Source organism: Pelophylax lessonae (genome assembly GCF_965119305.1).
Source record: "Pelophylax lessonae genome assembly, chromosome: 5".
NCBI classification, from domain to species: Eukaryota; Metazoa; Chordata; class Amphibia; order Anura; family Ranidae; genus Pelophylax; species Pelophylax lessonae.
This window is the reverse complement of record NC_138772.1, coordinates 315,931,146-315,953,640: the sequence shown is the minus strand read 5'-3', so window position 1 is coordinate 315,953,640 and position 22,495 is coordinate 315,931,146. Positions and strand designations below refer to the sequence as shown.

General features: G+C 45.7%; 1 protein-coding gene across 1 annotated transcript in view; it reads left to right on the top strand.

Annotated features, from left to right (window-relative positions):
- The window catches only part of LOC309557098 (vacuolar protein sorting-associated protein 4B), a 78,756-nt gene that overhangs the window by 17,267 nt on the left and 38,994 nt on the right, over positions 1 to 22,495 (top strand). Inside the window, exons 3-5 of the mRNA XM_082259719.1 lie at positions 7,868 to 8,024; positions 14,433 to 14,497; positions 16,570 to 16,689. Coding sequence (XP_082115845.1) covers positions 7,868 to 8,024; positions 14,433 to 14,497; positions 16,570 to 16,689 — 342 coding nt within the window. The remainder of the gene's footprint in view (positions 1 to 7,867; positions 8,025 to 14,432; positions 14,498 to 16,569; positions 16,690 to 22,495) is intronic.

Genomic DNA, 22,495 nt, shown 5'->3' with positions numbered 1-22,495 from the left:
GAAGGACAAAGTAACCAGTTCACTTTAGTGCCACCCTCCAGCATAAAGTTACCTCATTATCTTCATTTATACCCAGGCAACTCTTTTGTCCAAAAATGCGGCCCCAGGACCTGTGTGGTGGGTGTTGGTGAATGGAGGTGAGAGAGACCAGCGATTATCCATTCGCTGATTTTTCCTAGCTGCTAAGAACCCGAAAGTGACGTATAAAGTCCCTTTCCCTGGCCGCTGCTTCCAGGGAAGAAGCTAATGGAGCACAATCTGTACTCTTATTACCTTCAATGGAATGTAGGTGAGACCCCCCCCCCCCCCAATGTCTCATTAACCACTTTACTTCTGTCCTATAACATTTTTCCTGCTACTGGACGGCCGCTGTGCACTGCATGACAGACAGAACTGTGATATGCCTATGTAAACAAGGCAGATTGCCGTTTTGACATGGGGAAGGGGATGAAGTTTGTAAAACATTGGCTAGGCACACAGTTAACACTTTGATCACCTCTGATGTTAACCCCTTCCCATCCAGTGTCATTCATACAGTGACAGTGCATACTTTTAGCACTGATCACTCAATTAGTGTCACTAGTCCCCAAAAAGTGTCAGCATGTCCGCTGCAATATTGCAGTCCCGCTTCAAGTTGCTGATCACCGCCATTACTAGTAAAAATAAAAATATCCCATAGTTTGCGGATGTTATAACTTTTGCGCAAACCAATCAATATATGCCTATTTACCAAAAATATGTAGCAGAATACATATTGACCTAAATTTATGAAGAAATTCAAATTTTTTTTTTTTTTTTTTATTGGATGGGTTTGATAGCAGAAATGGAAAAAAAACCTTTTCTTTTTTTACGTTTTTTTTTATAGCTTAAAAAATAAATGCAGTGGCGATCAAATATCACCAAAAGAAAGCTCTATTTGTGGTGAAAAAAAAGACATAAATTGTATTCAGGTACAGTATGACACGGACGCACAATTGTCAATTAAAGTAACGCAGTGTCATATCGCAAAAAATGGCCTGGTCATGAAGGGGGGGTGGGGGGGTAATTCTTCTGTAGGCCAGGTGATTAAAGAGAATGTGCCACAAAGAATTTATATTACATAGGGAACTTTTTGTGGTATAAGTAAAGCTTTAGTAAAGAAACCCCCCCCCCCCCCCCCCCAAGATTTGAGGCTCCACTTACACGTGCTACAAATGTAATCTATCGCCGTGCCAGACAGAGTGAGAGCAGTAATGCCAGGGTCAGCTAAAATTATGATCTGTAGGGGCTTTTAAAGCATTTCCTATGGAAAATATAGGGGTACTGAAATGTGTTATTTTGTAGGTGCGCACGATTTTTAAGCTTGACATGTTTGGTATCTATGAACCTGGCACAGCTTCATTTCTCTATCGCTCATTGACAGACGTAGTCTTCTTGATTCTCAAGAGCTGGGTTATGTTGTCTCCGCAGGAGTAGGACTAGGCAGAATGACAAAACGTTCTGGCTCCACCCTAGGGGGCAGTCCCTGAGGGTATATCCTCCCTCTCTCTGCTACAGGGAATCAGTTTTTTTCTGTCTAGTCAGGAGTAAGGACCTAAGTTCCTTGCTGGGATCTTTTGGTCCTGGCAAGACTTTTTTTCTTTAAGAAAAAGACATTTTTTAGGTAGTTTTCTCCAGTGTTTTTTTCCTGTGAGATCTTCAAGCAAAAATGCCGGACTGGGCGACACTTGTGGTCACCCCAGCCGGCCTACGAGCGCGTGCAGACCAGGCATTGCGCTTGGTCGGCCGCGACATATTCAAGTAAGTATGCGGGGCCGGGCGACGGGCTGGATGTGAGGTCCAGTGGTCACCCCGGTTTCTGCCTAAAAGCGCGTGCAGACCAGTGCACTGAGTCGGCCGCGACGGAGTCCCAGTAAAGGGACTGACTTTGCGAGTTAAAAGCTCGTTTGGACGCCAGGACCAGAGAGTCGAGGCGTCCACAAACCCCCACCCCGGTGGAGAGGGTATTATGAAGAGAGGGTGCCTGTCGGTTCGGTATGGTGAGTAAAACGTTCCCTTTTTTCCTCATTTATGAGGCAGTATATATTATGGGCCCCTCCATATATGGTCAGTATATATCTGACACTTACAAGTCCCCCTTGTAATACAGCATGTGTTTGTGGGAAGTGGACTTGGTTCAAGAGCTAACACTCTACCCAGCAGACTGTAACATTACAGCAGACATAGGAGGTATAATCCTACCTTATGTGCAGTGCATCTCTGTAGATCCATATGTCACCTCTCAGCAGAGTGCAGGTGGATGTGCTGGGAAGACGATATCGGCGGTCCGCCGCCATTTTGCCGTAGACCGAATGCATATATGTCCTCAGGTCACGCCGGCCGCCATGTTTTTGGAGTCTTATGTCTCTTCTATGGGGGCGGCCATGTTTTGTGAGCCCAGCTTCCTCGTGGAGGGCTGGGAACGCCGGAAGGCGTACACAGGGGGCGGAGCCACGCCTTCTGCCCGGGAAAAAGCAAACAGCTCCTTCCAGTCTGTGTAAGACAGACGCTGGCTGCAGTTTGTTGGAAACTGCACTACATCGGTTGGTGAGCCTTGGGGGTCCCTCTCTCTCTCTCTGGGATCGAGAAGCAGGTACTCTGAGGGGCGCTATTGCGCTAGGGGGAGACACACAAAAAAAAAAAAAAAAAAAAAAGTTTTTTTGTTTATTGCTGGCAAAAGTGTCCTGTATTAACATGGACCCTGCCACTCATGTATCTCCTCCGGATCCCCTCGAGGGGTCTGCGGGATCCTCCAGCACCCCATTGACAATTGAATCTTTGTCAGCTATTATGGAAACTTTTGTGTCCCGGGTGGAAGTGGCTTGTCAGGGACAGGGCGCAAGAAAGCGACCCCCGCCTAACCCCTTATTATCTGAAACCTCGGATTCAGACTCTGAGCCTATTTCTGCAGTTGCAGGTACTTCATCTGGTATTGGTGTCTCGGGTCCTGTCTCTTCAGACAGTGAGGAGGATGTCTCGGCATCTGCCATAGCCCGAGAGGAAGCGTTGGTAAACGCACTCATTGTATCTGTTCAAGAGACTTTAAGGTTACAGGGTATTCCATCAGAAATAGCTGAAACTGAGATCCCTTTTGGGACTAAAAAGCGCATCAAAGTGGCAAAGGTTTTTCCATTGCCCAAATGTTTTGGCAATCCAATCGATGAAGAATGGCGTCTGCCAAAACGCACTTTTAATATTTCCAAACGCATTGACAGGCGTTATCCGTTTGAGGAAACCCTTATTAAGAAATGGACAGAACCACCTGTGGTGGATTCACCTATTGCTAGATTGAATAAAGCCACGGTTATTCCTTTAGAAGACGCTCCGTCTTTTAAAGATCCAGTGGATCGCAAGATAGAAGCTATGTCTCGCACCATGTTTTCCTTGATTGGATCAGCTTTCAGGCCAATAATTGCTATTGGTCTGGTTTCGCAGGCTGTAACTGAATGGACCAAGTGGTTACGCCGGGACTTAGAAGAAGTCCCTCAGGCGGTATCAGATTTGTTGGAACAAATGATACAGGGGTTACAGTTTGTATGTGATGCGGCGTTAGACGCCACTCCATTAATGGCGCGAGCATCAGTCTCAGCAGTGGTTCTCAGGCGTACACTGTGGCTAAAAGGTTGGATAGCCGACCAAGGTTCCAAAAAAGCATTGGCTAATATCCCCTTTTCAGGAGAGCGTCTATTTGGAGCCAACTTAGATGAGATCATTAAGGATCTCACCGGTGGAAAAAGCACCTTTTTACCGCAAAATTTTAAAGGTAGAGGAACTCGTCAAAGACGAGGGCCTTCTTTTTCTGCTCACAAGAGGTTTTTTTCGTCCAGCGGGTGAAAAAAACTAAGTCCTCCAAGCCTCCTGCAGGAGGCGTCAGGGGTCGTTGGTCGGGCAAGCAAAAGCCCGCCCCCTCCAGACCTGAAGATAAACCATCCAAAGCCTGAAGGTGCGCCCCCACCCATAACTGGGGTGGGGGGACGTCTTCGCCGGTTCCCGGATCCATGGCTTTCCAGAATCCCGGACAAATGGGTTTGCGAAGTCATAAAGTCAGGGTACAGGATCGAGTTTCGATCTCTCCCACCGGCGCGATTCTTCCCTTCCAATATCCGACTATCTCCGGATCGTCTAGAAGATCTGCGGAGAGCAGTCACAGATCTACTACAACAAGGAGTGGTAGTCCACGTTCCTTGGACAGAACGGTTTCAAGGGTTTTATTCAAACCTATTTACAATACCCAGGAAAGAGGGCAAAGTGCGTCCAATTCTGGACTTAAGAGCGCTCAATTCTTTCGTCAACATAAGAAGATTCAGAATGGAGTCCATTCGCACGGTAGCAGCCTTCCTGCATCCAGGGGATGTCTTAGCGTCCATAGACATCAAGGACGCCTATCTTCACATTCCCATTTTCGCAGGACATCAGCGTTTTCTACGCTTTTCCGTAGAGGAGAACCACTATCAGTTTGTGGCGTTACCTTTCGGTCTCGCCACGGCTCCACGGGTCTTCACAAAGGTGTTGGCCCCTATGTTGGCACTTCTGCGCCAAAGAGGTATATCGATTCTAGGTTACCTAGACGATCTTCTGCTTCATGCAGAATCTCCTCAGACCTTGCTACAAAACATAGAAATTACTATGATTGATTTCTTTACAGGAATTCGGGTGGCTGGTGAACCAGCAAAAGTCATTTCTGGTTCCCACCCAGAGGCTCGAATATCTGGGTCTAATTCTAGACACAGTCAGGACGAGAGTTTTCCTTCCGGTAGGGAAACTTCGAAAGATTCAATCAGCAGTCCAGTTGTTACTGTCCAACAGCTGGTCTTCCCTTCGGACGTGCATGAGGGTTCTGGGGTTGATGGTGGCTTCATTCGAAGCAGTCCCATTTGCCCAGTCCCATACCCGAATTCTTCAGCAAGAGATTCTTCTCAGATGGAATCGGAATCCGGAATCCCTGGACAATCAGATACGATTGAGCAAACAGACCAGAGAGTCTCTGGTTTGGTGGCTTCGGTCTCCAATGCTCAGCCAGGGAAAGTCATTTCTGCCAATATATTGGACGATAGTGACCACGGATGCCAGTCTATCCGGATGGGGAGGAATTCTTGGTCAGTTATCTGTCCAGGGACTTTGGTCCCCGGAAGAATCCAGATTACCGATAAATGTATTGGAACTGAGAGCGATCAGACTTTGTCTGATTCACTGGACCGAGCAGCTTCAGGGCAGCCCGGTCCGGATCCAGTCGGACAATGCCACGGCGTGGCTTATGTCAATCATCAGGGGGGCACCAAGAGTGTCCGAGCGGCCAAAGAAGTGGCTTGTATTCTTCGCTGGGCGGAACGATTTGTTCCAGCAATCTCTGCGGTGTTCATTCCGGGGGTGGAGAATTGGCAGGCAGATTATCTCAGCCGTCAGACCCTGGATCAGGGGGAATGGTCCCTCCATCCAGACGTTTTCCACCAGTTGTGCCTACGGTGGGGCACCCCGGATGTGGATCTGTTGGCATCACGATTCAACAGGAAAGTTCAGAGATTCGTGGCTCGCTCCCGCGATCCTCTAGCAGAAACCGCAGACGCACTGATCGCCCCGTGGGGGCAATACCAGCTAATATATGCCTTCCCTCCTCTCGCGTTACTGCCAAGACTTCTTCGCAGGGTAGAGGAGGAAGGAATCCCAGTAATCCTGGTAGCTCCGGACTGGCCTCGTCGAGCTTGGTACGCCGACATGGTCAGACTGGTGGCGGACGTCCCATGGAGACTTCCTCTCAGGGAGGATCTACTGTCTCAGGGACCGATCTTCCATCCTGCTTTACGATCGCTGGCTTTAACGGCCTGGCTATTGAGACCCAGGTGCTGAAGGACAAAGGTTTGTCAGCTTCAGTTATTCCTACTCTAGTTGAAGCAAGGAAAGCGACTTCCAGAAAGATTTATCATCGCACGTGGAAGTCCTACATTGCATGGTGTGAACCTTTGGGGTTCCGTCCTCGGTCTTATTCGATTAGTCGAATATTGGCTTTTCTGCAACAAGGGGTTGAGCAGAAACTGGCCTTGAGTACTATCAAGGGTCAGGTCTCAGCATTAGCCATCTTCTTTCAGAAGCCTTTGGCTACTCATTCCTTGGTGCGGAATTTCATCCAGGGGGTGCGACATCTGGCTCCGCCAGTGCACGCGCCGTTACCCCCCTGGGATCTTAATTTAGTGTTGTCGGTTCTTCAGAAACCTCCCTTTGAAGATATTAGGGAGATTCCTCTACCCACGTTGTCCCAGAAGGTGGCCTTCTTGGTGGCTATTACTTCTGCACGCAGGGTGTCAGAACTGGCCGCATTATCTTGTCGTTCACCATATCTGGTGGTTCATAGAGATAAGGTGGTTCTTCGTCCGAATCCATCCTTCCTACCAAAAGTAGTTTCAGAATTTCATCTGAATGAAGAAATTGTATTACCTTCCCTGTGTCCTAAGCCCAGTCATCCTCGGGAATTTGCTTTGCACTCCTTGGATGTGGTCCGGGGCGATCAGGGTATACTTGAAAACGACAGACTCGTTTCGCAAGACGGATTCACTTTTTGTGATCCCAGATGGACCCAAAAAGGGGTTGCCTGCATCTGCCGCGACCATTTCCAGATGGATCAGACAGACGATAGTACAGGCTTATTCTATTAAGGGTCGGGAGCCCCCGTTCCCTGTTAAGGCGCACTCCACTCGGGCACTTAGTGCGTCATGGGCCTTTCGCCATCAGGCGTCAGTGGTCCAGGTGTGCAAGGCGGCTACCTGGTCGTCGGTGCATACCTTCTCTAAACATTATAAAGTTGATGTAATGGCATCGTCTGATGCCTCATTTGGCCGCAAGGTTTTGCAGGCCGCAATTTGAGGAGACCAGTGGTCTACCTCGAGGGTTTTTTCCGTTGGAAAATTTTTCTTTAGTCTCATTCTTTGTTTATAATGAGCCTTTAAAACTTCTAGTTTGGCACCGGTTGGGCCTACTAGATTGGATTTGATTTTGTCAATCCCACCCCTCATTTGTGGCACTGCTTCTGGATGTCCCAGCTCTTGAGAATCAAGAAGACTACGTCTGTCAATGAGCGATAGAGAAAAATGGATTTTTGTAAGAACTTACCGTAAAATCCTTTTCTCTTAAGCTCATTGACAGACGTAGTACCCGCCCCTCTATCATTGAGTTGGGTTGGGTTAATTTCTCTGTACTGCTTTAAACAGAACTGATTCCCTGTAGCAGAGAGAGGGAGGATATACCCTCAGGGACTGCCCCCTAGGGTGGAGCCAGAACGTTTTGTCATTCTGCCTAGTCCTACTCCTGCGGAGACAACATAACCCAGCTCTTGAGAATCAAGAAGACTACGTCTGTCAATGAGCTTAAGAGAAAAGGATTTTACGGTAAGTTCTTACAAAAATCCATTTTTTTTTATATTCCCAAAATATTTGGTAACCTAGTTACTGTTACGTGAATAACAGAAAAAGACGAACTACCACTATTTTATTCTCCAGGGTGTCTACTTTCAGAAAACATAAGTTAGGGGGTTTTAACTTTTCTTCAGGCCCAAAATTTTTTTTGAACATTTGCAAAAAAAAACCACTAACTTTCCTTGAAAGTGAAAGTGTTTAAATGTGTATTCAGAAGTGGATTGGATAATGTGTTTCATCCTTAGAATGTTACTGAGCACATTTGGTGTGAATAGCGTTTGTCAGTTTAACAATAACAGAATGATGCATCTCCTTGCAGATACAGGATTAAAGGACAATGTGCTTTTAAAGAAATATACAGAAAATATATAGACGTAAATAGAAGGAATTTGGAATGTTACATTTAATCTTTGTGTATGTGTTTTTGTTTTTTCCTTTCCTTTTAGATGACGCTCAGGGTGAAAAAGCAAAGCAGAGTATTCGAGCGAAGTGTATAGAGTATCTTGACAGAGCAGAACAGCTTAAAGAATATTTAAAGAAAAAGGAGAAAACCCCAGCAAAACCTGTAAAGGAAGGAGCCCCTCGAACTGCTGAAGATAAAGGGTATGTTCCTCTAAGGGTTCATTCAGACGAGTGTAAAGGCCAGTCTTTCGTACTGAGCAACTTTTTGCACCGTATACATCCACTTCAGAGCTGTGTGCAGACAGCCCATAGAGTTGGATGGTAATGCAGCAGCTGCACGAACAGTCAAAATTTGACATGTAGTAAGTAGTGGGTGCACAGATCTAAAATTTTTGACATGCGACTGTGTGTAGATGTTTTGTTTGCATCCGCTTTTATGGTCGTCCTGCATGCAGTTCTGAGGTGGCTGCACATACAGCAAAAAGTCGCTGAACATGGAGGACCAGTATCGGTGTGCATCTGAATCTTTAACCACTTCTGGACTGGAAGATTTTCCCTCCTAATAACCAGGCCATTTTTTGCGATTCGGCACTGCGTTACTTTAACTGACAATTATGCGGTCGTGCAACACTTTACCCAAATAAAATTGATGCCCTTTTTTCCCACAAATAGAGCTTTTTTTTGTTGGTATTTGATCACCTCTTCTAATTTTTTTTTTTTTTTTCGCTCTAAAAGAGCGAGCATTCTGGAAAAAAAAAAAAAAATCACTTTCTGCTATATAACATTCCCAATAATAATAAAAAAATAAAAAAATCTATTTTTTTTCATCATTTTAGACCAATTTTGTATTCTGCTTCATTATTTTTGTTAACAAAAATCCAAATAAGCGTATTTTGATTGGTTTTCAAAAAAGTTACAAACTAGGGGAAAAATTTGTCATTTTTAATTTTTTTTTTTTTTTACTAGTAATCTCGGCAATCAGCGATTTTTAGCGGGACTGCGACCTTGCGGTGGACAGATCGGACGCCTAACTGTCATTTTTGAAACTTTTAGGGGACCAGTGACATTACTAGAGTTATCAGTGCTTAAAATATGCACGGTTACTGTACATTGGCAGGAAAGGGGTTACCCAGGGGCTATCAAAGGGTTGGATGTATGCCTATAGGGTGTTTTCTAACTCTGGGGGGGGGGCTTATGGAATCAACACAGGGACCTGTGATCCTAAATAGGAGGAGCCCTGTGATGATTACTGAGGGAACTGTCTGCTGTGTTTACAACAGCAGACCGTCATTCTCTCTCCACGGGGAGCGATCGCGGGTGCCCGGCGGCAATCGCGGCCACCGGCCCCGCAGATCAGCTTCCCTGTGGGCGAATGGGCATGCGCGCCCCTACGATAGCTTCCGCGAAGCGCCGTATAGGTACAGTGATTCGCGGGAACCTGCCGCCGTATATATGTGGTGGCTGGTCGGCAAGTGGTTAAACTGGGTTTAAGCCTTTTCAGTAGGAGGAGGATCAGAAGGAGGAATTTCCCTCTATTTGTGCAATTTTTTTAAACATCTTTTATGATAGTTTGACTATTTTTATGAATGTTAATCAATGGTTTGCATTAGGTAATTTTGATAACTAAACAGGAATATGATGCTTAAAACCACATGAATAGTTCTTCAGGTACATTTCGAAGACTTTTATTCTGCTGGCTGACCTATTCTTTTCTTTTCGAGTGTTTCATTCTGCAACAGTTGAAAATGGTCTACTTTTTTTTTTATTTCTCTATCGTTCATCGACAGACGCAGCTCCATCTCTCTTAGACCATTGGGTTATGCTCCTCCAATCAGGAATAGGACACTAGGCAGGAAAAAACGTTACCACACCTATGGGGGCTGTCCCTGCAGGCATAACCCCACACACTGCTACAGCAGCTAGTTTGTTTCTGCCTAGTTTAGGAATAGGACCTAGTTCCCTGCTGGGACTTCGGTCTTAGCTATAATAGGGAAATTGTGTGATTTTGTGATTTTTTTTTTTTTTTTTTTTTTTTTTTTTATTTATTTTTTTTTTTTCACTAGTTAGAGTTCCTGGAGAACTACAAGCAACAGCTGGCTGTGGTTTCAGACTGGATCCTTATGGTCTCCCAGCCTGGCCAGCGAACGTGAGCAGTTTATAGTTCAAAACTAGGCCTCGCCATGACAGAGCCCCAATGGATGGGGACGAGCTTGCGAGTGGACAAGTCTCGCTGGGACGCGATCCACCTGGAAGGCCCTGAGTCGCAGCGTACCCCCTGGCTGGCAGCACCCCCATCCCGTGTGGGAGGTGGTCTGTGCGGAGTGGCGCCCACCTTGTACAATGGTATTATGAGTAATACTGTTCCCCCCCCCCCCCCCAACCTACCACGTCCTACCTGGGGGGTGGCGGGGGGGGGGGGGGGCGGAATTGCGTCCGCTTTAGATTCATGCTTTATATTCTCCCATTAAAATGCATGGGCAGCCATTTTTTGTTGCCCATAGGAATGCATGGGGCGGCCATTTTCTTGCAGTTCACAATGCTTGACAGGCAAACGGCATGTAACATGAAAATCTATCTATGACAGGCTGTGCTTGTCATTTCCTGTAAAGGAACGTTTCAATTCCACTTTCACAAGAACGTGCTGGCAGTTTTCTGGGATCCCCTGTAGGTTTTTTCACCCACTTTGCTATCGGCTTGTATTGGATTGGGATTAGGTATACCGCTAAGTTAGCGGTGGGATCGGGATTTAGCGATATTTAAAGTGACACTGCATTTTTTTCATATCCGTGTAATATGGAGTCCCAGGATACTATTTCACCTACAGACCCCCTAGGAGTGACTGCAGAACCTTCTGGGTTGCAGCCCGTCTGTGCTTATGGCAGTCTTGGAAAGCCTTTTGTCTGAGGTAGATTTTGTATGTAAAAGCGTTGCTAGCCTTAAATGCCCTCTGCCTTTGCCTCCCTCTGTAGTTTCCTCAGATTCTGAGGCAGACTTGGCCACCGCTGACACACCCCACCCTGAGAGGTCGGTGTCTTCGCATTCTGATGGTGAAGAGGACCTGTCTTCGTCCGCCAACGCATATTGGTGGAAGCACTTAAAGTTTCAGTGCGGGAAACTTTAAAATTGGCAGATGAATCTACGGCATCGGGTTCTCACTTGTCTTTTGGCTCCCGCAAATCCCGAAAATCGGGCAAGGTGTTCACTTGTCCAGAACTTTTTGACTATATTGTCAATGAACAATGGCGGCTCATCAAGCACATACTAGTGGTGCCTAAGCTCTTTAAACGCCATTATCTTTTTGCAGATGCAGTGTCCACTAGGTGGACTGTGCCACCGAAGGTGGATCACCCGGCTTCCAGGCTGAATAAGTCTATTGTGGTTCCGGTGGAAGAATTCCCGGCCTTCGCGGACCCTGTGGATAGGCGAGTGGAGTCCCTATCCCGCCATCTGTATGTGCTTGCGGATTCCATTTTGAAACCAATATTTGTGAATGTCATGGTGTCAGATGGTTACTGAATTGGTGAAGTTACTAAGAGGTAACTTGGAAGCTGAGCAGCTCCCCACTAATGGACCAAATGGCTCAAGCCCTGGTGTTCATGTGTGATGTGTCCCTGGATGCGGCTCGCCTAGCCGCCAGAGTGTTGGCAGTGGGCATTGCGATTAGACGCATGGTGTGGTTAAAAAGCTGGTCCATGGTGTGGTTAAAAAGCTGCAGACCAGGCTTCCAAAAAGGCTTTGACAGATCTTCCCTATTTTGGTAAGAGGTTGTTTGGATCCTCTCTGGACGAGTTGATCAAAGGCCTTACGGGGGGGGGGGGGGGGGGGAGAGAGAACTCTTCTTCCTCAATCCTCTAAGGGCAAGGCGCTACGTTATAGACTGGGGGCCTTCCTTCACTGCTTATAAGTGGCTTTTTTTGTACCTCCTGATCGCAAGAAAAAGGGAAGCCGTTCAGGTCTGGGAATTTCAAGAAGCCATGGTCAGGTAAATCAAAGACTGGCCAGTCCGGATCTGCGGACAAATCCTCATCTGCATGACGGGGCGCCCTCACCCGCTTCTGGGGTGGGTGGGACGTCTTTGCTTCTTTCTGGGAACCTTGGACCTCCTTGATTCAGGAAAAATGGGTTCACGAACTGATCCGATCAGGGTACAAGATTGAATTCTGGTCTCGTACGTCGGACAGATTCTTCCCGTCCAACCTGCGTGCCTCTCCAGACCGGTTAAGGGATCTACTGGAGGTGGTACAAGATCTTCTGTCGCAAGGGGTGATTGTGCCAGTTCCCTCGCAGGAACGCTTTCAAGGGTTTTATTTAAACCTGTTTACTGTGCCCAGAAAAGAGGGCAAAGTGCGTCCAATTCTGGATCTCAAGGCTCTGAACCGCTTCATATGGGTACAGAGGTTTTGCATGCAATCCATTCGAATGGTAGTGGCGTCACTACACCAGGGAGACTTTTTGGCTTCCATAGATATCAAGGACGCATATCTATACATCCCTATCTACGCTGGACACCAGCGGTTTCTGCGCTTTGCCGTAGCAGAAGAACATTATCAATTTGTGGCATTACCCTTTGGTCTCGCCTCCGGTCCCAGGGTGTTTACCAAAGTACTAGCCCTGGTGTTGACATTGTTGCGCCAACGGGGGATTTGCGGTGCTGGGGTATCTGGATGATCTCCTATTGAGAGCAGACTCTCATTCAGCCCTGATGGGCCACCTGACGATTACTGTCAGCTCCCTGCTGGAATTCGGGTGGACCATCAATTTAGAGAAATCTGCTCTGATACCTTCCTTGAGACTGGATTATCTGGGCCTGACTCTGGATTCAACCTTGGCGAGGGTCTTTCGTTCCCCGGACAAGCTGCAGAAGTTGTAGGGGGCGATCCAGTTGTTGGCAAACACTGTCCTCTCTGCGAACATGAATGCGGGCCTTGGGTCTGATGGTATCAACCATCGAGGCTCTGTTCCGTTTGCTCAGTTCCGTACCAGACCTTTACAAAGAGAGATTCAGGTCAAATGGAACAAGGATCCCAAGTCTTTAGACGCAAGTACTTCCTCCTGTTGTTTTGGACGGTGGTAACCACGGACGCCAGCCTGTCAGGCTAGGGCAGGGTACTGGGGAAGTTATGTGCCCAGGGAACCTGGACAGTAGAAGAGTCCAAACTACCGATAAATGTTTTGTCTGAGCCACTGGACGACTCGTCTGCAAGATTGTCTCGTTCGGATTCAATTGGACAATGGCACGGTTGTGGCTTACAACAATCACCAGGGGGACACCAAGAGTGTTTTGGTGGCCAGGGAGGTGGCTGAAATTTTGGCCTGGGATGAACAGTTTCAGCTATCTCTGCTGTGCACATCCCAGGAGTGAAGAACTGGCAAGCAGATTACCTGAGTCATCAGGTGTTGGATCACGGGGAGTGATCCCTACACCTGGAGGTGTTTCATCTCCTGTGTCAGGTGGGGGTCACTCAAGGTCGATCTGTTTGCTTCTCGCCTCAACAAGAAGGTGCAGGGGTTCGTAGCCAGATCTCGAGATCCTCTGGTCGTCGCCACAGATGCAATGGTGGCTCCTTGGGGTCGGTATTGGCTGATTTATACTTTTCCTCCGCTGAAACATTTGACGAGGCTTCTACGCAGAATAGAGGTGGAAGGGATTCCGGTCATTTGGGTTGTTCCTGACTTGCCTCGCCGGTCTTGGTACACAGACCTAGTAAGGTTGGTCCCCGATGCTCCCTGGAGACTTCCTCTCAGGGAAGATCTGCTGCCTCAAGGTCAGATCTTCCATCCTGCTTTATAGTTGCTGGCTTTAACGGCGTGGCTGTTGAAAGCCAGGTGTTGGAAGGCTCAGGTTCCTCCTTTCCCAGTGAAGGGGCATTCTACTAGAGCACTGGGTGCCTCTTGGGCTTTTTGCCATCAGGCGTCAGTGATGCAAGTTTGCAAAGTGGCAACTTGGTCGTCTGTGCATACATTCACGAAATTCTACAAAGTTGATGTGTTGGCATCTTCGGATGCCTCCTTTGGCCGCAAGGTTTTGCAGGCTGCTGTTTAAAGAGAATCTTTTTTGTTTTCTTTGAGGGTGTATGTTTTTGCTAGGTGAGCTCCAGTTGTTCCTGGTTGAGCTCCATATTGCCTACTTGGCTAAGTTTAGCCTTTGAGGAGTTCCGTTCCTTTTTTGCGTTGTCTTCCCACCCCTCATGAAAATACTGCTTTGGGACATCCCAATGGTCTAAGAAGATATGGAGCTGCGTCTGTCAATGAACAATAGAGAAAACTGGATTTTTGTACTTACTGTAAAATCCTTTTCTCTGAAGTTCGACAGACGCAGCACCCACCCCTCTGCTTCTAAGTGTGGGGGATTTTTTGTCTTCTAAACCCTGCTTGCAACGAAATTGGCTGCTGTAGCAGAGTTTGTGGGGTTATACCTGCAGAGACAGCCCTCATAGGCGTGGTAAAGCTTTTTTCTGCCTAGTGTCCTATTCCTGATTGGAGGAGCATAACCCAATGGTCTAAGAAGATATGGTGCTGCGTCCATCGAAAGAGAAAAGGATTTTACGATGAGTACAAAAATACATTTTTTTTTTTTTTTTTTTCAACATTCATTTTATGTTTATTTAGAAATGAAAGTGATGATGGGGAGTCAGAAGACCCAGAAAAAAAGAAGATGCAAAGCCAGCTTCAAGGTAACGTTTTTATTCTGTATATGTTATTAATACTGTTTTTTTATTTTTTATTGTGAAATTCTATCTGACTATAAATAGAACGTTTATACATTATTATTAGCTGATATGACTATAACACTGATGGCAATTTCACACTTTTGTGTATGCATTTCTGCATGTTGCTTTGATACATTATTTTCAATAATGTACCCTTAAAATCTACAAAACGTCTAAGGCTCTCCTCACTTAACGACCAGGTTCTGTTCCAGCAACCAGGTTGTTAAACAAATTAGTCATAAAATGAGGAGCCACACTTCAATCAATATTTTAAGCATTCTTAACTGCTGTACTGTATTCTAAAAAAAAAAAAAAAAAGGTCTAAACACAAAACACCAACTCAATAACGTTGTTTTAATTTGCGTAAGTACAGTACAGAACACAAAACTAAACAACAAAAATCCTGTACTGTACTCCGGTCGGGAGAGCTGGTTTTAAGTCCGAGCAGTCGTTTTAACAGGTAAGTCTTTAAATGAGGAGAGTCTGTAAATCATTTAAACAGATTAAAGCAGTAGTAAACCGCTTAAAAAAAAAAAAAAAAAAAAAAACGGTCCCCTCACAGGCTCATGTCATAATGTGCTAGTATGCAACGCATACTAGCACATTATGACCTACTTGTTAAAAAAAAACGTATCCTTCCAGTGGCACACCTTCAGCGCTGACAGGGAATCCATCTTCACCCAGCCTTCCTTCTGGATTTGCCACTCTGGCTGTTTGGCCAAGCCACAATGACACCAATCCCATGCATGCTTGCGGGAGTCACAGCCACCGCACAGCACTCTCAATGGCCTGCATGCCGTGCTTTGAGAATACAGTGTGCATGTGCTGGTGATGTCTTATAGGCTTAACTAAAGGTACAAGTTAAAAAGCGGAGTTTACTGCCGCTTTAAAACTGATTTGCCTGCATATGTATTAAGTTTGCAAATATATGTGTAGCCCAAGCTTCTGTGTCTAGGCACTTCTGCAAAGTTTGATGTATAACTCAGAACTGTCAGAACTTGCAGTACAGGCTTAGTGACAGCCCCAACCTCCTTAAGAGCCTATTCACACATGGTCAAACGTGTGCAGATTAGCATGCTTATTTTTATGATTATTAAATGCATTAGCTTGCATTATAAAGCCTATTGATGACACATTTAAAATATACATGAAAACATGACGGCAACACACCAGAAGCCCAGACTCAGGGTCACTGAAGAACTCCCAGTGTGTGTCTGCACCAAATGCAGTAAAGTAAAAACAGAATCTTTTCAGATCATTTTATAATGGCAAAAAAATAAAAATGCTAGAAATGCACCGAAATTTCAGTGGCCAAAAATAGTGTTATCTGCATTTTGCTGATTAAAGAAAAAGGTGCCTCGATTTTACTGTGCTTATGGTTTGTTTTTGATAGGTCATGTGACTCAAAAACTGCATCAAAAACTTAACATGGATGCATTATTAATGTGCTCTTGCTGCGTTTTCAATGCATTGATGGGGAGGTGTATTTTTAGTGTGGTTTTTTTTTTTTTTTAACTGACCAAAAATGCAGCAAGCAAGATTTTTAACTCCAAAACGGAAGCACAACAAACTAGTGTGAAGACCTACATAGAATTTAGATGGATACAATTTTGTTGATCTTTTCTTGTGCTAAAGTTGCCGATAATGGCTGACCATAAATTTCATATTCATTTAAAATATGTTTAAATTGATTTTCGGCCAAGTGCATTCTGCAGTTTTGCTTTCTGCACCAAAATTTCTATTCGCTGCACCAAAAAAAATGCACATGGTCTGTGCAGTACACTGAACAATACTAACATTTCTCACCACAGCATTGTAAAGCTGCTTAAATGTTTTTAGGTAAAAACATTTTTTTTTTTTTTTTTTTTTGCATGCAGCAAAAATATGGGAAACCACCCTGCCATGTTAGACCTTTGAAAAGTGTATTTTCTAACTCGCAGATGTTCTAATTCTTCCCTACTTTATCCAAAACAATAAAAATTTGGTTGGATTTTAACTTAGTTTTAAGTTCTTAATGGCTGCTTATTAATTTGCAGGTGCCATTGTCATGGAAAAACCAAATGTAAAATGGAGTGATGTTGCTGGCCTGGAAGGGGCCAAAGAGGCACTGAAAGAAGCTGTGATCTTACCAATTAAATTTCCTCATCTTTTTACAGGTAGGTGTTTCCCTTTTTGTTCTCTTGTGAGTGTTTTACTTGTTTAAAGTGGAACTAAAGTCCCGCTGTAAAAAAAAAAAAAAAAACTGAGCAGACAGACTGTCTCTACGACAATAAAATGCCACTACCTGCCTGCTCGCCATCTCCTCCAGCACTGTAAACTGAGCTGCGCATGCACAGCTCAGCTCTCAGTGCCAGGCCAGTTTTCGAGTGGCGGAATGACGATCTCCTGCGCTCGTTCAGGAGTTATGTCATCCTCTGCCAGCAAATGGCTAGGCCTGAAGACTGCCATTTAGAAACAGATGCCGGCGCAGGACTGTTAGACAAGCAAGCATGGAGAGTAAAGTTTGGAGACTAGTTCTGCTTTAACTGAGGTGATATGTAAAAATAAAGAGGTTTCTCTTTTGTTCATTGACGGACACAGCTCCTGATATTCTTAACCATTGGGTTACACTGCCCCCTACAGGAGTAGGACACTAGGCAGATAAAGTCTGGCTACACCTACGGGCAGTCCCAGGAGGTATTCTCCCTCTTTCTGCTATAGGTACTCAGTTTTTTTTTCTTCTGCCTAGTCAGGAGTAAGGACCGAGTTCCTTGTTGGGATCTCTGGTCCTGGCAACATTTTTTCTTTTAGATAGATTTTCTCCTGGTTTTTCCTGTGAGCTCTGCAATCAACTGCTGGCCTGGGCGGACGGGCTGGATAATCTAGATCCAGTGGTCACCCCAGTCAGACCTCAGCTCCGCACTAGGTCAGCCGCGACATATCCCCACCGTGCTGGGGCTGGCCTGCGAGTTAAATGCCTTGCGTGGTCGCATACGACCGGATCTCGGCTTGAGTCACAGCGTTTCTCCTGGCCAACAGCCCTCATTTCGAGGGCAAGGGGTTCTGTCTGGAGCGGTGCCCGACTGGCTTTTGGTATGGTGAGTAGCTGTCCCCCCCTCTCCCGGAGGGTTTTGGGGGGGACGTTAGCACCTCCATGGGACAGTCGGATCCTTGGGTTCCACTCATTCCCATTAGTCAAAGTACCCCATTGTCAGTGGGTCCTACACTATCCATAAAAAGGATGAATCCAGCCTCTCAAACCATTGGATATACTTACTCCTTACTGCACCAGCTTTAGAAATGCATGTTCAGGGTGTGCCCCCCAGCTCCTTGTTGTTTGTAATGTATTCATTCTGACCAGACTCTGGGGTTGAGCACCCCACCCTCCCACACCTGTACTCTATCAGTGTCCACTAGCTAGCAGATATAGGAGGAGTCCCTCATAGTGCAGTTGCACATCTATCCCAGTAAGGAGTAAGTATCTCCAATGGTTTGAGAGGCTGGATTCATCCTTCTTTTTATGGATAGTGTAGGACCCACTGAAAATGGGGTACTTTGACGTAGTGGTGGGCTTGAGCACGATATGGCCATATGGTGGGACTAAATCCCCATTTTTTTTTTTTTTTATTGATTGCCTTTATATTTGATAGTCATTTCTTTTGCATGTGTGCGCTATTCTTTGTATATATGTATGTTGCTTGGTTCATGGCTGCACCAGCTTTAGAAATGCATGTTTAGGGTGTGCCCCCAGCTCCTTGTTGTTTGTAATGTATTTGGTCCGGTTGAAGATTCCCCAGCCTTTAGGGACCTGGCTGACAGGAAGGCAGAGGCTGTGGCCTGCAATATGTACACCCTGGCTGGTTCGACACTGAGGCCCATATTCACTATTGCCCTGGTGTTGCAGACTGACCGAATGGGCTAAGCTGTTGCGCAGTGACCTGGAAGGGGAGCAGCTGATCCAGGGGCTGCAGTTTATCTGTGATGCCTCTTTGAATGCAGCTCCCCAAGTGGCTCAGCTCTCTGTTTTTGGCAGTGGTCATTCTTGGTCTCTCGTGTCTTTTGGCTCAAGTGCTGGTCTGCGGACCAGACTTCTAAAAAGGCCTTGATTGATCTTCTTCTTTTTCAAGGAGATCGCCTGTTTGGAGCTACCCTGGATGACACTATTAAAGGTCTCACAGGGGGAAGAGTACTTTTCTTCCGCAGGCTACTTAAGGGCAAGGAACCTCGTCCTTGACGTGGGCCTTCATTCTCGGCTCATAAGAAGTTTTTCCGTTCCTCAGGTTCGACTGACAAGGGCTGGAAGCCTTTCAAGGCCGCCTCTGGAGGATATGAACTAACCTGGTCTGGCAGGCCGAGAGTGGGCTTCTCCAGACCCCTGGACAAGGCTCCTTCAGCATGAAGGTGTGCCCTCACCCGTGTCGGAGGTGTGGGGACGTCTCTGCTGGTTTCTGGATCCGTGGACTTTCCTGGTTCAAGACAAGTGGGTCCACAAAGCATTTGGTCCGGGTACAAGATCCAGTTTCGCTCTTGTCCCCTGGCAAGGTTCTTTCCTTCCAACTTGCGCCTGTCCCCGAACCGCTTACTGTGCGTGTTTGGGAAGGTACAAGACCTATTACTTCAAGGGGTGATTGTACTGGTTCTGACTTCAGAATGTTTTCAGGGTTTTTTCTCAAACCTGTTCAGTTCCCAAGAAGGAAGGCAAAGTGCGTCCAATCCTGGACCTCAAGGCGCTAAACTGCTTTGGGCTGGTGCAGAAGTTTAGAGTGAAGACCATTCGAAAGGTGGTGGAATTTCCTTGCCTCTATCGACATCAAGGATGCCTACCTTCACATTCCAATATGTGCCAGTCACCAGCAATTTCTCCGCTTTATACAAAGACAAGGAAGATTTACTGCTCCAGGTGAATCAAGAAGCCTGATGATGTACGGGTGCACGCCTCGGCTCGCCTCCGCAGACAATCAATATAGAAGAAATGGCTGCACTCCAGGTATCATCAAAATTCTGGTTTATTAACCGAACATCCTAATGTGGCAAACAGGTAGACGCGTTTCACACACTAGCAAGTGTGCTTAATTATTACTAATAGTGCTAGTTTCACACACTAGCAATTACTTCAAAGTGCTTCCTTTGCACAGTTCCATACGAGGTCCCTGCAAAGGGAGATTCTTACCAAATGGGACAAGACTGCGCAGTCTCTGGAAAATCAGATCCGGCTGAGTTAGGGAACGAAGGAGTCCCTTATATGGTGGCTTTGTTTTCCGGTGCTTCGGCTGGGCAAATCCTTCCTTCCTTTGTATTAGAAAGTGGTCACCACGGATGCCAGCCTATGCGGCTGGGAAGGCATCCTTGGCAATCATTCTGCTCAGAGGATCTGGATGCTGGAAGACGCTGTATCAATATCTTGGAGCTCCGAGTGATCATACTGTGTCTGGACTATTGGACGGATCATCTTCAGCGTTGTCCAGTGCGCATTTAATTGGGCAATTCCATGGCTGTGGCTTATGTCAATCACCAAGGGGGCACAAGAAGTGTCCTTGTGGCTCTGGAAGTAGCTGGCATTCTGAGGTGGGCAGAATGGTTTGTTCCAGCCCACTCCGAAGTACCGGGTGGAAAATTGGCAGGCGGATTACCTCAGTCGGCAGGAGTGGTCCCCTCATCACGAGGGGTTTCATCAACTGTCTCCGGTGGGGCACCCGCGATGTGGATCTGTTGGCATCTCGGCTCAACAGAAAGGTGCAGAGGTTTGTGGCTTGGTCAAGGGATCCTCTGGCGGATGCCACAGACGCGCTGGTGGCCCCCGTGGGATCCGTATCGTCTGATTTACGCCTTCCCTCCTCTCAAGCTTCTGCCAAGACTTTTCTGCAGGATCGAAGCAGAAGAGATTCCGGTCATCTTAGTGGCTCCGGACTGGCCTCGTTGGTCTTGATGTGCCGATCTGGTGCGGCTAGTCGCCGATGTTCCTTGGAAGCTTCCTCTCAGGGAGGATCTGCTGTCCCATGGACCGATCTTCCATCCTGCTTTACAGTCACGTCACTGGCTTTGACGGCTTGGCTGCTGAAGGATAGGGGTTTATCTGAGTCGGGTGATTCCTACCCTGTTAAAAGCTAGGAAATCTACTTCTAAGAAGATCTACCATCGTACGTGGAAGACGTACATTGCGTGGTGTGAGTCTCTTGGGATTCATCCTCGCTCCTTCTCAGTGGCTCGGATCTTGACCTTCCTTCAACGGGGGGTTGAACAGAAATTGGCCTTGAGTACCATCAGGGGCCAGGTGTCGGCCTTGGCGGTCTTCTTCCAATGACCTTTGGCCACACACTCCCTGCTGCGTACCTTTCTTCAGGGTGTTCGACATTTGGTTCCTCCAGTGCGGGTTCCGTTGCAGCCTTTTGGATCTCAATTTGGTGCTTTCAGTTCTCCAGAAGTCTTCCTTTGAGAAACTTCGGGAGATTTCCCTGCTTACGCTGTCCCAGAAAGTGGCCTTGTTGGTGGCCATCACCTCTGCGCGCAGGGTGTCGGAACTGGTGGCGTTATCCTGTCCACCTTACCTGGTGATTCACAGGGATAGGTGGTTCTTCGCCCCTGTCTGTCGTTCCTTCCAAAGGTTGTCTGATTTTCATTTGAATGAAGACAGTGTTCTGCCTTCCCTGTGTCCCAGGCCTAAATATCTGAAGGAATTTGCCTTGCATGCCTTGGATGTGGTCCGTGCAATTAGGGTGTACCTGGCAGCTATGGAGTCTTTCAGGTAGTCGGACTCTCTATTTGTGTTCACGGATGGACCTCGTAAAGGGTTGTCTGCTTCTTCTGTGACCATTTCCAGATGGATAAGACTAGGGCTGCAGCTAACGATTAGTTGGCCAGCATATTGTTTGTAATAGTTGGATAGTAACCTTAAAGTGTGGTGTATAATTTTGGTTAATATGTAAAGTTAAAAAAATAAATAAAGACAATTTATTCCTACATATCTATATGCAGTGGTAAATGTAAAAAACTAACTATATATATATATATATATATATATATATATATATATATATATATATATAGCTGGGGAACAAAATCTCTAATCCACTCTGAGAATAACAGAAGAGAGATGCTATCTATCTATCTATCTATCTATATATATATATATATATATATATATATATATATATATATATATATATATATATATATATATATATATATATATATATATATATATATAAGGTCGGATCTGGTAAATATCAGACTCCGAGATCAATTTTTTTTTTTATTTAAAGAAAAAAAAAATTAAAGACTGTTTTGTTGATTTTCAAACAGAACTGCAATATATTATGTATGACAGACTCCCTTGTCATAGGAAGGTGGCTTAATAAAAGCTATATGCGCCTGCTATCAGATGTGTTGGCCATACAAAAACAAGCCATGTCTTCCTTAAAAAAAGTTTAATTTTAAGAAGGTTACTTCGATTTTCTAATTATTAGTGCGGTCAAATTGACATTTGTTTTGACCACAGTGACGGGAAAATTTGAAGGACCAGAATAGAAAGCTTCTTGGTCAAAGGAATTTTCGGACAGTGTATGTGGTTTTCGTTCAGAAATTACATTAATTTTAAAAATGAATTGTAAAAGCAAGTAAAATTTTCAAACAACATTCTTTCAGCGAATGTACAAAGAATTTTCGTATGAATATTCTCGTCCGAAAATCGATACGTGTATGACCATCATAGGGCTCGGTTTACACCTATGCAGTGCTTTGCTGTGTTTTTGAACACGTGATTTTGCTGCGATTTGCATTTTTTATGCTTCTATTTAGCCAATTTGTTGTTGGGCAGATTAAAAAATGCAGTTTGCGGCAAAAACGCACTACATTTCTTTTCTGCATCTTTTCCATTGAAATCTATTGAACCAGAAAAGCAAAAAAAACACTATTTTGCATTGGAAAAAAGTCCTTGACCCTTTTCATATACGCAGCGGCTCAAAAAAGCATAGATGTGAACGTGTC